Genomic DNA, 21084 nt, shown 5'->3' with positions numbered 1-21084 from the left:
TCAGAAAATTCAAATTATACATATTCATCAAATGTTGTACTGTATTTGTTGTCCCCAGTTTGCACCTGCTGTTTTAAGACTATATTCAACAGATCAAAAGGTGAGTAGTGCATGCATTTTAATATGACATCCCCTGTCCTACAAGGACTTTCATAGCATTAGAATGCCTATCAAAGTAAACATTTAGTACAAGTGGATGAAATTGGATAAAATGTATTTATTATGAGTCGGCTTGACTTGAGTATTTTAGAATTGTAATTTAGTTTTCATCAAGTTTGCCGTCTTTTACATTATGTAACATAACAGATTTTTGTGTGTCTGAAATTGTGAAAGATTTGTTTTTCTAATTGTATATTTTCAGAGCAAAGCTGTGGATGTATCCAGAATACGAAACATCGGGATTTCTGCACACATCGACTCTGGGAAGACCACACTTACAGAGAGAGTACTGTACTACACTGGGAGGATTGACACTATGCACGAGGTACTGTAAATTGCCTCATGTTTGCTAGGATTTAATTTTGTGGCAGGGAGAAAATGGAGTGTTTGAGGTGTTTTTTAGCCTACAGTTGAAACAATGGGGTAGGTGGGCGAATGGCTAAACAAGCATTTTCATGGTGAAGAGATTAAACCATTGTGAAAATTACAACATTTACAGTATCATCATTGCTACTGTCTACAGTAATACAGGATGTCAAAAATCCTCCTTTATTTACAGGCCAAAACTGATGTTGCAATCTAATGTTATATCCTTAATTTGGTGCCGAGTGCCAGACAGTTAGACGTGCATATGTATTCCTCCTTTTCTGTTGATAAACTTCAGTGTGAGGTCAACTCTAGTGTGAGATCTTAAAATCCCTGTCCAGCAACTTTTCTCAGAAAAAACGCATGACACAAAATGATTGCAATTTACAAATCTGAGTAAGGGGGCGCTGTTGTTCTTGATTGACAGGTGAAGGGCAAGGACCAGGTGGGAGCGACCATGGACTTCATGGAGCTGGAACGACAGCGTGGCATCACCATCCAATCAGCAGCCACGTACACCGAGTGGAAGGACTACAACATCAACATCATCGACACTCCTGGTAAGGGGGAGGGGAGCAATAAAGGGGGGTTCCTGAACAAACAGGAAAAGTTGAGATACTGTTCTTGGACTTACAGTTGTAAGTTGATATACATGTAAATCCTTACTGTTGTTATAATGATGTCCACACGTCACATTAAAGAAAAGTAATGTTTAAAAAAATTTGCTTAGCGCCTAGGAAAACTGCAAGATGACAACCCTTTATCTAAAATCACATCACCTCATATCTCTTTTAACTGTTGCAGGATTCCCTGAATATTGACAAATGTACAAATGTATTAATGTGAGAGGAGAAAATATGAACCTTCTACTTTCTTGTGCAGGCCATGTACATGTAGACTTCACCATTGAGGTAGAGCGTGCCCTGAGAGTGCTGGACGGGGCAGTGTTGGTCCTGTGTGCTGTAGGAGAGGATGTTGAGTTTATGTTCCCATGTTTGTTTATTTCTAGGCCATGTAGACTTCACCATCGAGGTAGAGCGTGCCCTGAGAGTGTTGGATGGGGCAGTGTTGGTCCTGTGTGCTGTGGGAGGGGTTCAGAGTCAGACCCTGACCGTCAACAGACAGATGAAGCGATACAATGTTCCTTGTCTGGGTTTCATCAACAAGCTAGACAGGTCAGTCTGCTGTACTTGTTTCATCTTGTAACTGGTAAGCTGTTTCAAGGCCTAACAGACCAGTTTTGTACAGTAACTACAAGCTGTGTAAAACCAGACTGATACATGTAGTTTTCATCTACTCAAACCCGGGGCATTATTGATGAATGTGGTGGGTATGTTTATGTGCTTGAGGTGTAGATAAATTTTAGAACAATACATAAGGTTAAAGGCATTTTGTTGTAGTGTTGGACTACATTTTTTATGACTGAAATTTCCTCCTATCCCACAGACAAGGTGCTAACCCTGAGAGAGTTCTGAACCAGATGAGGTAAGGGTACTGCTCAAAACCTGTTTTTCATTTTTTACCTTTGAAACATTGACTACACGTGGCAATGCTATTCCTCATTCAATACCTTTAACAGCTGCAGATTACAATTACAAGTATCATTAAGGTAATTCAAAAATATTAGCTTTTTCTTATTATGGTCATTGGAAACATTTTTACGCTGTATTCCAGGAATAAGCTGAATCACAATGCTGCCTTCGTCCAACTGCCAATCGGCCTGGAGGCCAAAACTCAAGGGATCGTTGATCTTGTCCACAGAAGAGCCATTTATTTTGATGGTCCTGATGGGTAAGAGGCAAATTTACATCTAACAAGAGTGATATTAGAAAATTTACTTGGCGGCTAGGAAATATGCTAGAAAGTTTGAATTGACAAGAATTTATTTAGAATCAGATTCATATTTTTATGACAGAAAAAAAAAATCATTTCAGTCAAAGTTCAAATTTCAGGAATGATTTTTTATTTTGATTATATTACCTGTACGTTTTGATAATGCATAGAGATGTGCTAAAGGTATAATCATTCATGTTTTCAGTGCGCAGCTGCGGTATGAGGATGTTCCAGGTGACATGAGAGCGCAGGTGGAGGACAGACGGCAGGAGCTGATTGAACACCTGTCCAACGTGGATGAGCATTTAGGAGAGATGTTCCTCCTGGAGGAGATACCGTCTGAAGATCAGATAAATGTGAGAAAACAAGACAGCACTTCTGATGAAGAATGCTTTTAGAAGAAAGGCCAGATCTTACCACTTGTAACTGAAGCAACAGATGAACATACTTAAAAGCATTATCAGTTGCTTGTTAAATGATTACTAGATGTTTTCTTATCTCTCTAGCCTCTGCACCCAAATTCTACTGCATATTTTAAAGTGCGTCTATCTAGTAGTAGTAGTAGTAGTAATAGTAATAGCTAAGTAGTAGACTGTAGTAGTAGTAGTAATTATAGTTAATAGTAGAAGTAGTTGTAGTTAGTACTAGTAGTAGTTAGTAGTAGTAGTAATAACAGTATTAGTAGTATGAAGTTTTTGATTACATACAAATGTATGTGGTGTATGGAAAAGGTATTAAGATTACACACGTGTTCCAGGCTGCCATCAGTGCATAGTGAGGTCGTTCACCCCGGTGTTAAGGGGGACGGCGCTGATTGGTGCATGAAAAATGTGTTAGAATTACCCACATGTTACTGTCTGTGTTCCAGGCTGCCATCAGGAGACAGTGCATCGCGAGGTCGTTCACCCCGGTGTTAATGGGGACGGCGCTGATTGGTGCATGAAAAATGTGTTAGAATTACCCACATGTTACTGTCTGTGTTCCAGGCTGCCATCAGGAGACAGTGCATAGCGAGGTCGTTCACCCCGGTGTTAATGGGGACGGCGCTGATTGGTGCATGAAAAATGTGTTAGAATTACCCACATGTTACTGTCTGTGTTCCAGGCTGCCATCAGGAGACAGTGCATCGCGAGGTCGTTCACCCCGGTGTTAAGGGGGACGGCGCTGATTGGTGCATGAAAAATGTGTTAGAATTACCCACATGTTACTGTCTGTGTTCCAGGCTGCCATCAGGAGACAGTGCATAGCGAGGTCGTTCACCCCGGTGTTAATGGGGACGGCGCTGATTGGTGCATGAAAAATGTGTTAGAATTACCCACATGTTACTGTCTGTGTTCCAGGCTGCCATCAGGAGACAGTGCATAGCGAGGTCGTTCACCCCGGTGTTAAGGGGGACGGCGCTGATTGGTGCATGAAAAATGTGTTAGAATTACCCACATGTTACTGTCTGTGTTCCAGGCTGCCATCAGGAGACAGTGCATCGCGAGGTCGTTCACCCCGGTGTTAAGGGGGACGGCGCTGATTGGTGCATGAAAAATGTGTTAGAATTACCCACATGTTACTGTCTGTGTTCCAGGCTGCCATCAGGAGACAGTGCATAGCAAGGTCGTTCACCCCGGTGTTAAGGGGGACGGCGCTGATTGGTGCATGAAAAATGTGTTAGAATTACCCACATGTTACTGTCTGTGTTCCAGGCTGCCATCAGGAGACAGTGCATCGCGAGGTCGTTCACCCCGGTGTTAATGGGGACGGCGCTGATTGGTGCATGAAAAATGTGTTAGAATTACCCACATGTTACTGTCTGTGTTCCAGGCTGCCATCAGGAGACAGTGCATCGCGAGGTCGTTCACCCCGGTGTTAATGGGGACGGCGCTGATTGGTGCATGAAAAATGTGTTAGAATTACCCACATGTTACTGTCTGTGTTCCAGGCTGCCATCAGGAGACAGTGCATAGCAAGGTCGTTCACCCCGGTGTTCGTGGGGACGGCGCTGAAGAACAAGGGCATACAGCCGCTGCTGGACGGCGTTCTGTCGTACCTGCCCGACCCCACCGAGGTGCAGAACTACGCGCTGGACGAGACACGGGAAGAGAAGGAGCGCGTATGTATGGACCCAACCAGGGACGACGCCAACCCATTCGTAGGCCTGGCGTTCAAGCTTGAGGTTAGTGTTCTCCCTCCAGAATTATGTGTCTGGTTTTTAAGCTTGACGTTCTTTTGAATTTATCATCATACCAACAGACACTTGTGTATGGTCTTCTACAAACTTTTAAGATGGATTCACAAAGATAACTACATACATTGTTTTTAACATGGTCATTATGAAATATATGAGAATATTGATATATGGGGTTACATGTATAGACACAAGTCACGACAGAGAAGAACTTCCAGAGACATGAATGATAAGCTTTTTGGCGATGCCTCCAGGGTTGGGTGTAATACCTTTCATTTCATTTGACTTGAAAATGTTCTACACACATACTTTCATTCTATCAACCATGAAAGAAGGATGTAAGATGGTTACCAGAAATCTTTTTTGAGAAAAATGATATCATTATGATGAATTACAGTCTGCTGGGGCTAGAGTGGACTTGGTTTCTTAACTCTAGTTTGACCCTTGACCTCTGCAGGCGGGCAGGTTTGGTCAGCTGACCTACATGCGAGTGTACCAGGGCTACATGAAGAAGGGTGACGTCATACACAACGTGCGCACAGGGAAGAGGATCAAAGTACCACGGCTCGTCAGGATGCATGCTAACGAGATGGAGGTGGGTGTAAAAGGAATTGATTAATAATCAAAGATTAATCACTACATTGTAATATGTATGTTGTGTTTGACCATTGCCTCATCTAGCAACAAGATTTTAGTTATAAATAAAGGTATAAACAAACTAGAGGTCTCAAACTTATGTCATTTCCAAAGCACACAAGCTATCTACCACCCAGAAATCGTGACCATACATGTAGATTGCATAGAACATGAGATATCAAAACTGGGAGTTCTGCTGCAGCACCATGGAAAGCCGCCAGAGGGCCCTTAATCTAATCATTTGATAGGAGGTGACCTAACCACACACATAGGCACATACATAAAGCATGTATGTTCCTTCCCTCTCCATGTGTCCAGGATGTGTTGGAGGTGTATGCAGGAGACATCTGTGCCATGTTTGGTGTGGACTGCTCCAGTGGGGACTCCTTTGTGTCCTCTCCAAAACTGCAGCTGTCAATGGTGAGTTCAGCATTCCCTGTGCATACAAGTAACATGTTATATCTGCAGGTAATTTAAAACTTGTTTTGCCCCCACAAAGTGACAATTAATAGAAACTTGCCTAATCAACAGGCTACTTATTGCACTATACACATATATCCATTAATCATGACTGGAAAGAAAATAACATTCAGAATAGAATTGTAGAATTCAGATGTTTAGGTAGCATCAAATTTTGATAAAAGTAAATAATTTTCTTTCTTTCTTTCCCCCAGGAATCCATCCATGTTCCTGATGCTGTCATCTCCCTGTCAATCAAACCCGAGGATAAGGTGGGTGGAGCTATAATCGCCAGACTCCACTGTTTAGGTTGTTGTACTATTATGAATAGCATGAAATACTCTCTAATGATTGGTTGGCTAATTGATTGATTGACACTGTGTTCAATATGGACATTAGCTCTCTTTTGGTTGGTTGCTTGATCAATTGATTGATTTACATGTGTAAGCATTCATCTTTCTGCAGGGACATTTAGCTGACTGTTGATTGATTGATTGATTCGCCAAAAAGCAATTACAACTGGATATGATTTTGGAAACGGTCAGACGTTTCAAGTAGCATCCACTACTTTTCGTCAGTGACTGTGAGCAAGATCAGTTGAACAGCAGGTTTATAACCACGAACTATGAATTGATATGCAAATAAGGAGAAGACAAATTTTTAGAAGTCCAATAGAAAGCGAATTAGACAACTCAAGACGAGGTTGAAGTAAAGGGGACAATAGCTCCTATTGTTTTAATATAGGAGCTAAAGCTGGTTTGCCCCCAAGGCTATGTCCCAAGTGCCAGACAGTTCCACCCTTAGATTGATTGATTGACATGTATTATTATGCGCTCATCTGTTTGCAGGGCCATTTAGACAACTTTTCCAAAGGCATCGCTCGGTTCACCAGAGAAGACCCGACGTTCAGAGTACACTACGATGAAGAGAGCAAAGAGACAATAGCATCAGGCATGGGGGAGCTTCACCTGGACGTGTATGCACAGGTAGGTACAGGTGGGAAGAAACAATAGCAGAGGTATGAACAATAAGATTGTCTGGATGTATATGTGTATATACATACTATGTGACTTTAACAAACACTTTTTGTCATAAAAGATTGTCTTCCAGTATTAATACTAAGTATTTCATTGGTGTTTTGGTTGTGTTGTATTTGTTTCATAGTTGATTCCACTCCTTAAATCGTCTAATTTTGGAGTAATTTTTCCAAACTTTGATCACTTTATACAATGTTAGAAAATGCCAGTGTGGATCTTATTCTCAAGCCAAAAATGAATACAATATTTTAGCGACACCTCAAAGCCACAGGTCTATTATTTTTTTGGTGCTAAAAAATGTTTCAAATTGTTCTACATGCTGAAAAACCTCCCAATGCAATATTCATTTTTCCTTTACTGACTGCTTATTCTTCTGTATGTATTTTGTTCCCAGAGAATGGCTAGTGAGTACAAGTGCAAGTGCATCATGGGGAAACCAAAAGTAGCCTTCAGAGAAAGTATCATGTCACCTGTTGAGTAAGTCATGGTCTTTTTGTCTATATACACTTGTACAATTTCATGTTAAAGTTTGTCAATAACTAGCCTTGAATAAGTCATTTGGCATTTTGCTAGATCTTCCACATAGCCCTGCAAACTCTTGTAAGCTGAAGCTGTAAAAAAAAGCTAGAATTTAGGATACTAATAAGAAAAATCTTGCCAAACTAGAAAAGGCTGTTTGATAATATGACTGATTTTCGCTGTCTAGGTTTGACTTTCTGCACAAGAAACAGTCGGGAGGATCGGGACAGTATGGCCGAGTCGTTGGAGTTCTAGAGGTACGTCTATAATTTGTTTATTATCTATCTATTTGTTAAGTTGTTTTCTAGATGGGCAGCCCTGTATACATGGAATCAATGGCTTAAAACTCTGCTTTAAAGGAATGTCAACCTCTTTCTAATTTACCTCAACAAAATTGTTTGCCAAGTAGATTAGAACACAGGCCTTGTGATCCAAATGGTTGATTGCTAACTACATGATATACTTCAGTAGGTGAGTGCCCAAACGAAGTGCGTTCACCTTTCTTTTTTTTATTTCCTCCCAGCCGTTACCTCCAACCAGTTACACCAAGGTGGAGTTTTCAGACGAGACTGTTGGAACCAACGTTCCCAAACAGTATGTACCAGCCGTTGAAAGGGTAAGAAAAAGCAGTGTTTTGAACTAAACACTCAATTACATTTCTATCATTCTGTTCATAGTTGAAAACCCTACCTGTAATTATGTCCATATTATTAAAACCCTAAAAGACTGGATGGACAACAAGTACAAAACGTACCAGGTTGTGTTTTTTAACACATTTTTTCTGATTTTTGTCACTTCATTCTTTGTGTACAGGGGTTCAGAATGGCATGTGAGAAGGGCCTACTGTCGGGACAGAAGATCGCGGGAGTCCGGTTCAGATTACAAGACGGAGCCAACCACCCGGTGGACTCTAGCGACTACTCCTTCCAACGAGCAGGGGAGGGCGCACTTAAGGAAGGTAGGGCACTCTAGCTGCAAGTTCTGGTGTGTGCAGAAGTGACAAACTGGTAAAATAAGATGATTTCTAAGTTGTGTGCAGTTTCCTCAATAACTGATACGGAGCATGCCAAATAGACATCTGTACCTACATGTTTCCAACTACAAATGTATAAAGTGACAAACTGGTTAAAGAAAATGTTTTCTAAGTTGTGTATGCAGTTTCCCCAATGACTGCTAGAGGGCATGCTAAATACAAATCTGTACCTAGGTGCTTCCAACTACAAATTTATAAAGTGGCAAACTGATAAAAGAAAATGTTTTCTTAGTTGTGCATGCAGTTTCCTCAACGACTGCTAGGGGGCATGCTAAATACAAATCTGTACCTATGTGCTTCCAAGTATAACTATAAAGTGACAAACTTGGTTTTCTTGGTTAGACAAAGAACCAATCATTCTCTGCCGTTTCCCACAGCCATGGAAGAAGCCATCAAGGTCATCCTGGAGCCCATCATGTCGGTAGAGGTCACAGCGCCAAACGAGTTCCAAGGGGCGGTAATCGCGGGAATCAACAAACGTCACGGTATTATCCAGGGACAAGACGGCAGCGAAGGGTACTTTTCGCTGTACACTGAGGTTGGTACTGTAACTGTACACTGAGTTCAACACAGAAAGTGAATTTGAAAGAAATAATTGACTGTTCTATGATAACCGCAGTGCGCTAACTAAAAGTAAGATAGAATCTGTAAACTAAGGAAGACTATCTTAGCATGAAAGATTATATGTCATGGCCAAGATGGACATGATTATGTGATGAATTTAGTTTGATAATTTATCCTGCATTTTTCAAATCTTCCATTCAGGTTCCACTGAACAACATGTTTGGATATTCAACAGAACTGAGATCGTGTACAGAGGTAGGGGAGACTTATAATAAAGTTATATGTCTTACTAAAATGGCTGACACATCAACAGATGTAGTTGTTAGCCTTGCTTGACTGTCAGAAATGTTTTGATGCATTCATGCAAATATATAGTTACAATTAAGATTTGTTTTTGATGTTTTGAATGTTTTTTGCATGATTTGTTCAAATGTAGCCAGGATCTCCCTGTAAAACAATGTTCAGATGCTCTCCCAATGCAAAGTACAATTTGATAAAACACTGCCTAAAGAATCTTCCATTGTCATGTTTTCCAGGGTAAGGGAGAGTATGCGATGGAGTACTGTAGGTACCAGCAGGCGTCGGTTGAGACTCAGGACCAGATCGTGAGAGAGTACATGGAGGCCACAGGGCAGCTGAAGGAGGACAAGAAGTCAGGCAAGAAGAAGGCCAGAAATTGATGACTAAAAGTCAAATTGTAGGGCATTTTTTGTAAAGGGAGGGGGGGCAGTTAAGGAATTCTCCTACTTTTTGTCCTTTTTATGCTACGGTTACATTTGCGCCAATGCCTGATGCACAAATTTGTCGTGTGGACTGCAGGATACTGGGGGTCACCTCTCGGTGTTGTCACAATTAGCTTACAGTGCCTATTTGCTACGGGTCCCAGGTTGATTTTAGCTCCAAGTTAAAAACATCCCTGGGCCCCGCCGTACCCAAAAATAGTCTGGTAGCCGAATGGTCTCTCACGGGGCGCCGTAGGGGTCATGCCCAAAAGTGCACAAAAACAGTCCGTAAACTACCCGGCTGGGCCGCTTTTTCCAATTGTGACCGAAGTGTAAGTTGAAGTTGACTTCTAGCACCACTATATCGTTATTGGATACATGTACATGTGTGGTTTATACTACCTACCAATCTGCCTTTTATTTTGAAAAATCTTCTCACTGCCCCTCTCTCAGTTTCTCTTTTGGATCCTCCCCTGACACAACATTGTACGCACGGATAATGTTCTTCTAAGTTATATGACAAAGCCAGCGTCTTTTAGAAATGACTTTCTGTTGCAGAAGTGAATCTTTAAAGGAACTTTATGGACAAACTGTATAGTTGATTTCATTGGAGACAGATTAAGGTTATAAAATATGTGTAACTTATAAGTGAAATCAGTTTTTGACCCAGGCAGATCAAATGATGTAGGATAAACTTGCATAAGTTTTATAGCTCCAAGGACTGTGTCTGACAATTTTGTTGATGTTGTTGTATTGTGAAATAGCACCCAGGGAGGAACTTTTAAAACAGCACTCTATGTATTTATTTATGTAATTAGTAGTCATGTATGTTTCTATACAGTCCTGTCTACAATACATGTAATAGCTAATCTCTCTGGGTCAGTTAATGTTGTCGATAGGTTTTATCTATAGATCTGATGCTATGCTGTACTGTAGAGAGAACCATTGACGGGTGTTCAGATGGATTTTCAGATGAATGAAAATGCTTGCTGAAATACATGGTGAAACTGTCAAGAGGAGTTTTTTTACTCAAGTGTCAATGTGGTTTTCTTCACATTCAAAGGCTAGATTACATCTGTCATTACAGAGTAAGGATCGTATGTCTACATAATTCTTTGAAACATGCACTTGATAACTCTGTTACACAGACAGCATGAGTTGAAGTTTAATGAAAAATATGGTAACTTGACTGTACAAAGAGATGACATTCATAGTTTGTCTTAACTGCTACTTGGAGAAAACATGCAACTGAGTGTCACTTCTTTTTAGCCTGTATCTACATTCATTACAAACCCCAGAGTTGTAAACATATATTGTGCAGTCCCTACATGTTTGAAACGTCTGGCTGTCCTAAAGTTTAAGACCCGAAGAAAATACTGAATGTATGTAACAGAAAAAAAGGAAAAACAAAAGCAATTATAGCTCCTATTAAGCAAAAATGATGATAATCTTTGTAAACTTTTTCTAGCTTTCCCCTCCATAAACCAAGCAATTTAAAAAAACAACCAACCAACTCTTGTCAGTACTAGTACTTAGTATTTAGCTCCTTACAGAGGCTAGACAAAGGAAATTCAAAATCATTTGAAAATCAGATACAACTAATAAATACTATTGACCGTATCTCTAACATTTTTGGGTAAGATTGGATCAAAAGTAAAGTTTTTTTCTTAAGATTGGTTCCTTATCTTCTTGAACCAGCCCTTTTCCATACCCTAACGCTTCGCGGTGCCTTTTTGGCCGAATTCCTGTTCTTCTCCGCTTGCCAATTGTCTACGATCCTTGCTCTTCTTTCCATTCGCACACGCTGCCTATAGTCACAGTGGTACACGTAGGTAAACACGGCAATACTAGGGAAACCCTTTCTGGCCGAGCCTGCAATTCCGGAAGCAATCGCTTTGAAGGGTGGCGCTGCTGAGCGGAGTAACTGGTAAGAGTGGTGGAGAGCGACTGTGGCGCTGTCCGGACGGTTGCGGAACTTCCAGAGCAGGCCAAGCGCCGTGACGCTCAACAGAGAACCGCCGACAATGATCTTCAGCAGGCCCGGAACAGACGGGAGGTACCTCTCCATCAGCGAGCTCTCAAACGGGAGAGCTATGCAATCCTGCGATTGATGAGGAAAGAAAACCGGTTGTAGGCAAACTTCTAAACTCTTAAGAAATTCTTTTTATAGCCGTGTCATCTTGAAGATAGGTTGGGAATTTTTTCACTCATCTTGTAAGAGATTGTACACAATCAAGACGTTCTATTTCCTTTGATGATAATGTGGAATGCAGTACATCAAAATCTCGATCATCAGAATTCTAAACGACTTCCCTTTCCTAAGACTAAGACATAATTGTTTAACGTGAGCGTCCTAAATAGACATCCTAACTTAAGTGTTCATGTTTTTTTACAAAGTTTACCACGTTTTCAAGCCTTTAAGTGTTCATGTAATCTCTTTTTACCTCATTCTCTGGTTCTGCGGTCCAGACTTCAGACGGCTCAAGCCTCCCCATCTGACAAAGGATCTGCAACATACATGTAGGGGACCTTCGCTGTTGGACATGTGAGCCATTGATCATGTTGTACATGTACTAACAGAGCTTTACAGCCCATCTATAAGTTAATTTGTTGAACATTCAGTGTTTATTGCTTACTGTAAGTCAATAACCATGCTGATACGTATATGGCACTAGACGGTCAGCTGAACACGAAAGAGAGATCTCTATAGACCAGAGAATGGCACAGCAGAACGACGTGCTCTCAGTTGCACTATAGCGTTATAGATCAGCCGTCAAATACGGAAAACTATATCTAGACCTCAACTGATACAGTGCAACCTTACACCAGTGCAACATCGTACCTTTCTTTAAAGAGCCCTACTTATTACTGAATAGCAAATGTCTTTATTCACAACCAAGGAAATTATCTGTCATCTTCTTCAGTGTATTGATAACTGGCAATGGTAACTTTACATTGCAGCTAGGCGTCGCTGCTAACAATGCGGTCCCAAACGTAAAGTATTATCACATACATAGATACTGTTAAGCAAGTCCCACTTACTTCAGCAGCAGCTCTCTCCCCCGCTTGTATCGCCCCCTCCATGTAGCCTGACCAGCCTACTGCAGTCTCCGTACCGGCGAAGAATATCCTCCCAAACGGCGTCCTCAACTCCCTGGAAAATAAGTATGGTGCAGCCATTATGACAGTTACTTACGTGTTCTGTAATATGCAATTTAAACTCTACTACTGGATAAATTTCGGAGATTATTTCCGGACTTTTCGGGTGACATCCATTCATTCGTTTATTCTAGTAACGCTGAAGAAGAGTGTCACCCGAAACGTCCGGAAATAATCTCCATAATTTATCCAGTAGTAGAGTTTAAATTGTATATCAGTATTGTTTACCTGGATGTCTAACCTTCATCAACGTTCATGTTTTGTAGTATTTTGCTAACTATTTACGTCAAAGGTTTAGATTCCGGATCATGAATATACCTTGGGTTGTTAACAAATGTTTTGCCATACCAAGGAGGTTTTTATATAGACCTACTTGGCCATACACAGTTTCTATCAAGATATAGTTTATCTGAGTTAAATCAAAATCCTGACTGATAAGATATAGGGCGGATGTTTCACCTGCCGCATGTGGTGAGGACGCCCGGCGGGACGAATGACGTGTACCCCCCGCCCGTCCACTCCTCCTTGTTCCAGTTCATCTCCACGTAGTGAACAGGCTGATGTGGGGGGAAAAGATAACGATACATTATGATTTTAGCACACGTACACTTGTTAGAACAGACGTAAATACACTCATTGCAATTCCGGTCTTCTTCAGAATAAATGACCCGATTGCTTTTGATCACGTGATTTTATATACGTGACGTAAGCAATGAGTCAAGAAGGCTTGAGCTATGAAATGTGCTGAGTCTATTTAAGCATATAGAAAAAACAGGTTAAAGTTTGCCGTACATTTTTTTCGTGACAATAAAGATTAATTATCAAACAATACGCATGATAATTTGTTTGCATAGGTTTTAAAGGCGTATCAGCATAAAAACGGGGGTCATACATACATGAAGAGCTTTGTCTGACTTGAAGACTTTGGCGTAGCTCTGGCAAATAATTTCCTTCCTGGAGGGAAAAGGGAGACAGATAAGTTATCAAAAGTTCCTAATAAACACGTTTTTGATAAGAAGATCAAAATTAAAACTGTAGTTACCTTTCTTCTTGTGTTAAGTGTGGAAACTCCCTGGACTTGTCTGCCAAGATGAATCTGAAAACAGTAGAATTACAATGAAGAAAATGTGACGAATTTACGAAAATATAAAGTTGCCATATATCAGAATGTTGCCAAATTCCAGAGTAATTTGTTGAAAGTGATTTGATGACTGTTTTTCATGATAATACCACGTTTGATGTGAAATGTTATTTTCTTACCCCATGATGGAAGGATAGGCGCCGTCCGGTTTGGTATCGTCCACGGTGTTGGCCACAGGGTAGGTCGGGTCGTCAATATCAGCGAACCCACAATAATCTGCAGGGGTGGAAGACGTGCCAAGTCTTTCCATTGGCTGTCTGTACTCACGTGACTAGTTCTATGACGTCAGTAATTTGTCCACCATGTTGGATGGTCAAACCTGGAAGTTACCTTGTTAACTTGAAGTCTCTACTCTTATGCATTACCGGTAAGTACTGCAGTGTGTAGATTAACTGTCTAGTTGCGTGGCTATCTCCTCAAGCAATGGTTGTTCAACTTTTACAAACAATTTTGACGCTTGTTTTACATCTGTGAATCAAATGATAAGTCTGCACCTTACCATTTTCTCGCCAGAAGGCGCTCTCGTAGTACATAAAGGTTTTGACGACGGAGCCCATGGGCATGCGCTTGATTAGTTGCAACTTGGAGGATGGAAGATCAGGAGAGAAGACGATCTTCTGGAGTAGAGGTGGGGGGATCGCAAGGATCACGTACTCAGCCTAAAGTATGGGAGAAAAAGGGTAAAATGATTTTCTATTTTAACCACACACAGACCGAAGGAGCAAAGTTAAAGGTACTAAAAAAGTTGTTGACGCATGCGCACCTCGTGTTTCCGCTCGTCCTGTGTGTACAGCACGACCTTGTCTCGCCGCTGTTCGATCCGAAGGACCGGACTGGAGAAATCGATTCGGTCTGGAAAAAAATAATCGTCATAATAACACTCCGTCACTCGGCATTGTGAGGGTCGCTAAACGTGTGATCTTCAACAAATCTACGAGTCAACTACCTAACACATTGATTGGTTGAATGAGCATATCATTGATTGGTTGCTTGGTTGGTTGGTTGATTGATTGATTGATTGATTGATTGATATCGAGGGTGTGACGTACCTCCCAGAATTTCTGCTATCTTTTCGCTCAGCTGCTGAGAGCCTCCCACGAACTTCCGCTCCTGACCGCCGTTGCTAACTGCTGTGATGCGCATGCTCCCTGTATAGGGGGTTAGGAAAAAGAGATCATGTTTATGAGAGTTTATGCACATGTCAATGTAAAACGCTAGGGGATCGAAAAGCTTGGGGGTCAAAAGCTTTACTAAACTCCGACGAGTTATGAATATGGAGATGTTCTATGTTCTTTATTGAATTGGTGCTGCTATGTTTGTATCCCCACCTAATGCTTTACTGCGACCGGCGTTTTGAACTTTAAAACGATGAAACATTAACGCTTTCTAGCGACTTACCGCCGCACTGCCTGACGTACCACAGGTACCACAGCATGGAGACCTCGTGCGGCTCTGCGCACACGTTCAGCCGCACGAACATCTCCGCCCAGGTCCGCGTCTCCTCCGTCCAGATCACCTGGTCGAAGAAGTCCTTCATGGTCATGCGGTCCCATTCCTCGGCGTGCGGACAGTCCCAGGGCGCCTCCTGTGGGATCTGAACAGTATTGCAGGAACAGCTCTGTGTTGTCTTTACGATATTGTGCGCAATTCATTGATTCATTCATTCATTGATCCAATTATTGATTGATTAATTCATTAATCGATTCATTCAGGGACTCAAGTCCATAACGCTAAAAACATGGGGGCGTTGCCAAAGTACAAGACATAAGGATAAGGTTTAAGATATCAGCCACACCCTCTGGTGACCATGAAGTTTAGCAAACACAACAAGTATCTCTAAAATACACGCACAAAGTTCACATCACGAGACTGATAAAGGCTCGAGCATTCCTGTAGGACTATTTACAAAAATATGCCGGTGCCGCTGGTAAGAGAAAGATAAAGAGTAAGCTTTAACTTGAAAACCCATGGCTATCTTAAAAATGTTAGCCTCCTTCGCAGACTTCTTGGAGGGGCGGCGTTTATTTCTTAGGGAGTGCTGTTACGCGAATTTTACACAGACCAAGGTTTTCTCTCTCGTTGTTGGAGAGGCGATCCTCCCTCGGCGACATAACTCCCTGAGCCGGCCCGTATAAAAAAAAAATCGCGTATCAGCGCTCCCCCAAAAAATAAACGCCGCCGCTCCAAGAAGTCTGCGAATGAGGCCACAACATGTTCACACTCATCAAGTTACACAATGTCCCATACCGTTTTTATACAGTGAACGTTTTCTTTTTTTAAAAGTCTGTTGTGTCGAATAGAAGCAAAATAAGGCTCAGATCAAAGGGGACCTGAGTGGTATCCATTGAATGATGAAGTTTCGAGGTGTTTCGAAATACAAGACAAATCATCCCTACCATATCTCCATACTCGTCCACTTTTCGGAAGAAGTTGTTGCAGTCCAAATGAACCAGTGGGTTGCGCATGGGCGGAAGTACGGTGTTGTAAGGTCGACTTTCACCCTACAGAGAAACACCGTAAAAGAGTACGATGTAATCAGCAATGATGACTAGTAAAAAAAAAACATCACTTTTACATCGCCGTTATCTAGCCGTGTGTGTTTAATTTAAATCCACGGATGTGATAGTATCATCACCCTTGAGTGTTATTTTCGACATCTGACTGAAGGGCTTTACGACTTGATCATCAGTCACGTTTGCGGCCGCTCTCTTCTTTCACTTTCACTTCCTTTCACTTACAAGCGCTTAAAGGAAGCACAGGAAGTCCCATAACGTGTTTGAGGCCGTAGGGGTTGGAAGGGGGAGTCCACCCCTCTCCTTCTACCGCCTTTTACCTCAATAGCCGAAGTCAGGTGCCAATTTTGAAACCTGGGTGGAGTGAGGAAAGCCTTTCTCAAAGACAAAAGTCTAGCGAGGAACGCTAGGAATCAAATCAGTGACCTCTCGATCTCGTGTGCGCTAGCATAGCCACTCAGCCACGCAAGCGCTTACGACACTTCAATCTCATTCCCAGAGCTCTAGTCAACTGGGAAAGCACAGTTAAGCAGTTTAATTAAGAGTTTACAGTGTACCACATACAACACATCAAATAGCTAACCTTTGTGTAGAAGACGACCCTCTCTGTCTCGTTGACGCGGTATGTCTGCAGCCCCAGCTGCCGGGCCAGACGGAACACCCGGTCCTGGGTAGGACCCACGTACGCACCGCCCACGTCTACGTACCCCACATTCTCGTTCTGGGGAAGAACAGGAAGAACAAGGTGTAGCAAAAAAAAAAAAAATTCCCTAGGGAATACGTTCGTGGATTTCCTAGAATATTTGCAAAGACGGATGTAGTACTATGCTAACGGCTCCGCTCCTGAGGTGTCGCCAACTTGCTCGATCCATCTTTAAACGGTCTTTCCAGACCAGATATATCGATGATCAACACTCACCCTGATTTTCAAACGATGCTTGAGAAAAATTGAAACAGCAACAGTTGAATACTCACAGTAATTAGTACTTAGAGAAATTGTACTTATCTATCTTATAGTCTTTTTGGTGCACGTTGCTTTCTCTTCATACGTTTCGAATCCCTTTTGAAATTTACAAAATACATAGAAACCCGCAAGTGCTTGTCAGTTTCACCAAAAGGGTGACAGTAATTAAAGCTGACTCGCTGAAATGTTACTGAAATGCAATTGTGAGTAAGTGTTAAGTTACCGACGGCCGTATTTCAGTACTGATATTTTGCTAAGGGCAGTTGTTCGTTGCCGATGATATCTCCGCAATATCCGACTCGAGTTTAGCCTTATAGATAAGATTGACATCTCGGTACGAGGGAACTCACCCGAAGTGTCAGTGTGCGCCCTCCCACCCTGTCACGTGCCTCCAAAATCACCACGTCCAGACCTTCTTCGTGAAGCTTCTTGGCGGCAGACAAACCTGTACAACGTTTTAACAGTGAAAAGTTTCCCTTTTGAAGATCATAAGAATAAAATTCTACATGCCCTAGTCCCTGATCTCCAAGCAGATGCACATGTATGGCCTGCGGCTTTTTGAAGCGTTGTGGTAGTCCTTCCAGTAGCACCTAAACTAGTTTATGGATCAAGGATAGGGTGTTAACAGAGAATAGTGCACGTTAAGAGAGACGCTTACGTTCCAATCAGGTGACAGGTGACAAGGTCGTCCTGTGGTTAGGATGGTTAATTCTATTGATTCTCAGGTCTAGGTTAATCATGTGGTCAATGTTCTGCGTTCGAATCCTTAGCATTTACCCCGGTGCTGTGTCCTTGGGAAAGGCACTTAACATCTACTACGACTAGTATTTCTTTCCTCACACTGGACTCAGGTTAAAATGAGTACCTATCTTTGGTCAAGGACATCCCCTCGGATAGGTGTCCCGTTGAAACACACCCCAAGCACGTCAAAGAACCCACCACACTTAAAATAGTAGGCATGGTAGGAGTCTATCCCGGTGTGAGTGGATCAAATTTTACAGTCTTGTTATCTTGAAAAGGTGGTAGTCACCTGTTATGTCAATCCTTCCACTATTGTGGTGAATCTCATAAAATAAATGAATGAAGAAATAAATGAATCATTCGCAAAGAGTTGAGCAAAACAAGCTTGGGGATAACGGTATCTCAATATGTGCACACTCTCTGAATGTATGATAAAAATATTTCTTCTATCAGTTCGAAATATATATGATGCTATTGATAAGAAGAAGCTACGGATCGCAATGGTTTCTATGAGTAATATCTACCCTTCGGCAGATAGTAGACATTCTAATATCTGCCCTTGCCGGTGGGGATAGCCTTTGGGACAGACCTTGAGTTGTTATATGAAGGAGAAATGGCAGCCTTGGCTGTATAATTATGCTGTTGACCTTTGTTGTCACCAGGTATACAACAATGAGACCTTGTCTATACATGCATACTGTAAATGTAGAAATATTCGCGGTAGTTTTATGTTCGCGCTTTTCGCGGTGAACTCTTTACCGTGAACTTAAACCACCGCGAAAAGCCGCTCCGTTGTGTGGCTGTATTGCTACGACTGTTTCAAACGCGAACTCGAAACCACCGCGAGCACCACATTCTCTCCCTACCGTGAAATTAAACCCCCGCGAACATTTCTGCATTTACAGGATTACACCGAAACTTAGTACCAAACATTTAGTCTATTGGGAGATACGGTCGTAGTAACGTTTTTCTTAGGTCCAGTGCCCATCCAATATCGACTTGGAGATTACCAACATTTCTCTTTTGGTAGAACTTTTCACCTTTGTAAGGTCCGGTTTATCGATCTGAACCTTTCATTTGCTAAGGTCAGAGTAACGTCATCATGTCGTTTTGAAAACAAACCTTGTCCTGACCCTGACGGGGATATTTGGAACCCTGAGCTTGAACAAACGTGCATAGTCAGCATTAAATAATGGAGAATTAGAATTCATGAGTTTATCACCAAAACTTGTAAAAGAAATGTCATGTCCTTACCAAAATGATTCACACAAGACAGATGGATTGAACAAAAAGGCAATAAATAGTGGAACAAACCTAAGAAAAAACTTTGACAGTGCGCTCCAGTCCTCAGCATTTTACAGTCTATTAGGCTATACAGCTAGTACAGCACTTCAATACGGCAAAATAAATAGAAGCATATGCTTTCGAATACTAGGTTACAGAAGGCCCTTATATTACGGCACGTTAAATTTGACGTATTTATTGTTAAGTACCTACGCTATGAAACTACAATAGCCTGTATGAACGACAGCTGGTCTACCGTTAACGCACTTAACGTGTAGCCATGGGCGATTATGCAACATTTTCTGGTCTAAGATAATCTACTATTGCAACTGAAAGATGTAAAAATTGTCTAAATCGTTAATAATTTGCTTAGACAGTCACTGCAAATGTCATTTGAGAGTTGCTAATTGAACCTTGATAACTATTACCCCCCCCCCCCCCCCATTTAGACAATCTTAATTGAACGACCAACATATTTTGTTAAAAAAAATTACAGTACATGAGTAGTATATGACTAGGCACTTAGTACCCAGTTACAGGCCCTCTTTTATGGCCGATATGTAAACAGAGATTAACCAGTGTACACTTTCCAGTGGGGTTGGTGGCTACTCACTTCACGCCCTCCCACACATTTCTTTGATAGCGGCCAGGTTCAAAGTTAACGATAACCACTCACCACTGAGGCCTGCCCCAACCACGATAACATTTCTGCGGTCGCGTTTTCCCGCTCTTGAGGAAAGTCGTCTGCGTGAAGACATGATGTGAACCACTCAGTCTCAGATGCGTCCCTCCTGTTCTGAGGCAACCTCTCTCTCTCTCTGCGACCCTTTTTTTAGAGCGTGGCGTTGTGAATATGACCTTTGGTCGTGTTGTTTCCAAGGGTACGCAATTATGTAGGGCATGCATGAGTCAGCTGATTCAGTGTTTTTCACGGCCACAAAAGGCACAAGAGTCTCTCCTCTGAACTACACGCTCTTCAAGCTGTGTACATTTTGATTTAGACATACGCTCTCAAAACCAAACCTCGCAACGCGGGAAAATGAGTTTGTCACTCAAAGACAATGTGAACATATTGGTATTTTTAAAAGAAAGAGATTGGAAATGAACGTACAAAAGGATGTGAAAATGGGGAGGGGGAGTAGTAGTAGTAGTACATAGGAAGCAAATACAATACATTCAGGAAAGTTACAAACAGCGAAATGGGAGCATGCTGTGTTGTTGTTTACCTTGTAGTTTCTTTGCTGTTTTTGTAGCAGGGTACATTGTTACAGCGAGGGTTCCTAGCCCTATCTCTTTAACGTGCTCTAGGCAGCTTCTCGAAAACGGTATCCACATTTTTAGTCCCTTCCGAAAGACAGGTGCAGTCCCAACCGAGATGGCCTTCTACTTGAGACAAATTTTAAGTGGTTTTCTAATTTCTCCTTGCTGAAAGTCTGAATGTATAGTCTATATGCGATCAACGTATTACATTCAAAGGCTAAGTTTTACACTAAGATACGGTACAGTCAATATTGTTCATTCACGGTACTGCATCTGCACACGCCCAGTAGTACATGTTACAAGAGTTATGCAATAGAATTGATTCATTACTTAAGAGTCAACTTAAAGGTTAGCGTCGTATGCAAATAATGTCAGTCACGAGTTTTCAAATTCCAGTTGTGCCTCGAACGTGTAAAGTATATGTTAACTGTGCATTACTTATTAACCCTTTCAAGGTAGGTGGACAAATAACATGACACCTGACCTTTCATTTACCTAGACGCTGCTCATGACCATTA

The 21084-nt window shown here is 41.7% G+C and overlaps 2 protein-coding genes across 3 annotated transcripts; one reads left to right on the top strand and one right to left on the bottom strand.

Annotated features, from left to right (window-relative positions):
• Positions 1-366: 366 nt before the first annotated feature.
• LOC136422674 (elongation factor G, mitochondrial-like) lies at positions 367-10518 on the top strand. Its single transcript, XM_066410501.1, has 18 exons — positions 367-484; positions 953-1085; positions 1535-1700; positions 1972-2010; positions 2200-2316; positions 2564-2714; positions 4289-4522; positions 4992-5129; positions 5489-5590; positions 5845-5901; positions 6478-6615; positions 7061-7143; positions 7373-7442; positions 7709-7801; positions 7999-8143; positions 8596-8756; positions 8984-9037; positions 9319-10518. Exons 1-18 carry the CDS (start codon positions 476-478, stop codon positions 9460-9462), a joined length of 2034 nt encoding a protein of 677 aa, XP_066266598.1. The 5' UTR covers positions 367-475; the 3' UTR covers positions 9463-10518.
• Positions 10519-10619: 101 nt separating this feature from the next.
• On the bottom strand, positions 10620-20595 carry LOC136422673 (amine oxidase [flavin-containing] B-like). 2 transcript variants are annotated; one of them, XM_066410500.1, is made up of 15 exons: positions 20533-20595; positions 17632-17726; positions 16901-17038; positions 16201-16305; positions 15203-15398; positions 14854-14952; positions 14568-14656; positions 14304-14463; positions 13924-14020; positions 13706-13759; positions 13560-13617; positions 13123-13220; positions 12547-12658; positions 11949-12011; positions 10620-11605 (listed from the first exon to the last, which is right to left on the bottom strand). In XM_066410500.1, exons 1-15 carry the CDS (start codon positions 20567-20569, stop codon positions 11186-11188), a joined length of 1821 nt encoding a protein of 606 aa, XP_066266597.1. In that variant the 5' UTR covers positions 20570-20595; the 3' UTR covers positions 10620-11185. The 2 variants fall into 2 exon arrangements, with proteins under 2 accessions (XP_066266597.1, XP_066266596.1); XM_066410499.1 differs by lacking the exon at positions 20533-20595 and adding an exon at positions 19983-20262.
• Positions 20596-21084: the final 489 nt, after the last annotated feature.

This window comes from Branchiostoma lanceolatum, chromosome 17, assembly GCF_035083965.1.
Source record: "Branchiostoma lanceolatum isolate klBraLanc5 chromosome 17, klBraLanc5.hap2, whole genome shotgun sequence".
NCBI lineage: Eukaryota > Metazoa > Chordata > Leptocardii > Amphioxiformes > Branchiostomatidae > Branchiostoma > Branchiostoma lanceolatum.
This window is presented reverse-complemented; position numbering and strand designations above follow the sequence as displayed.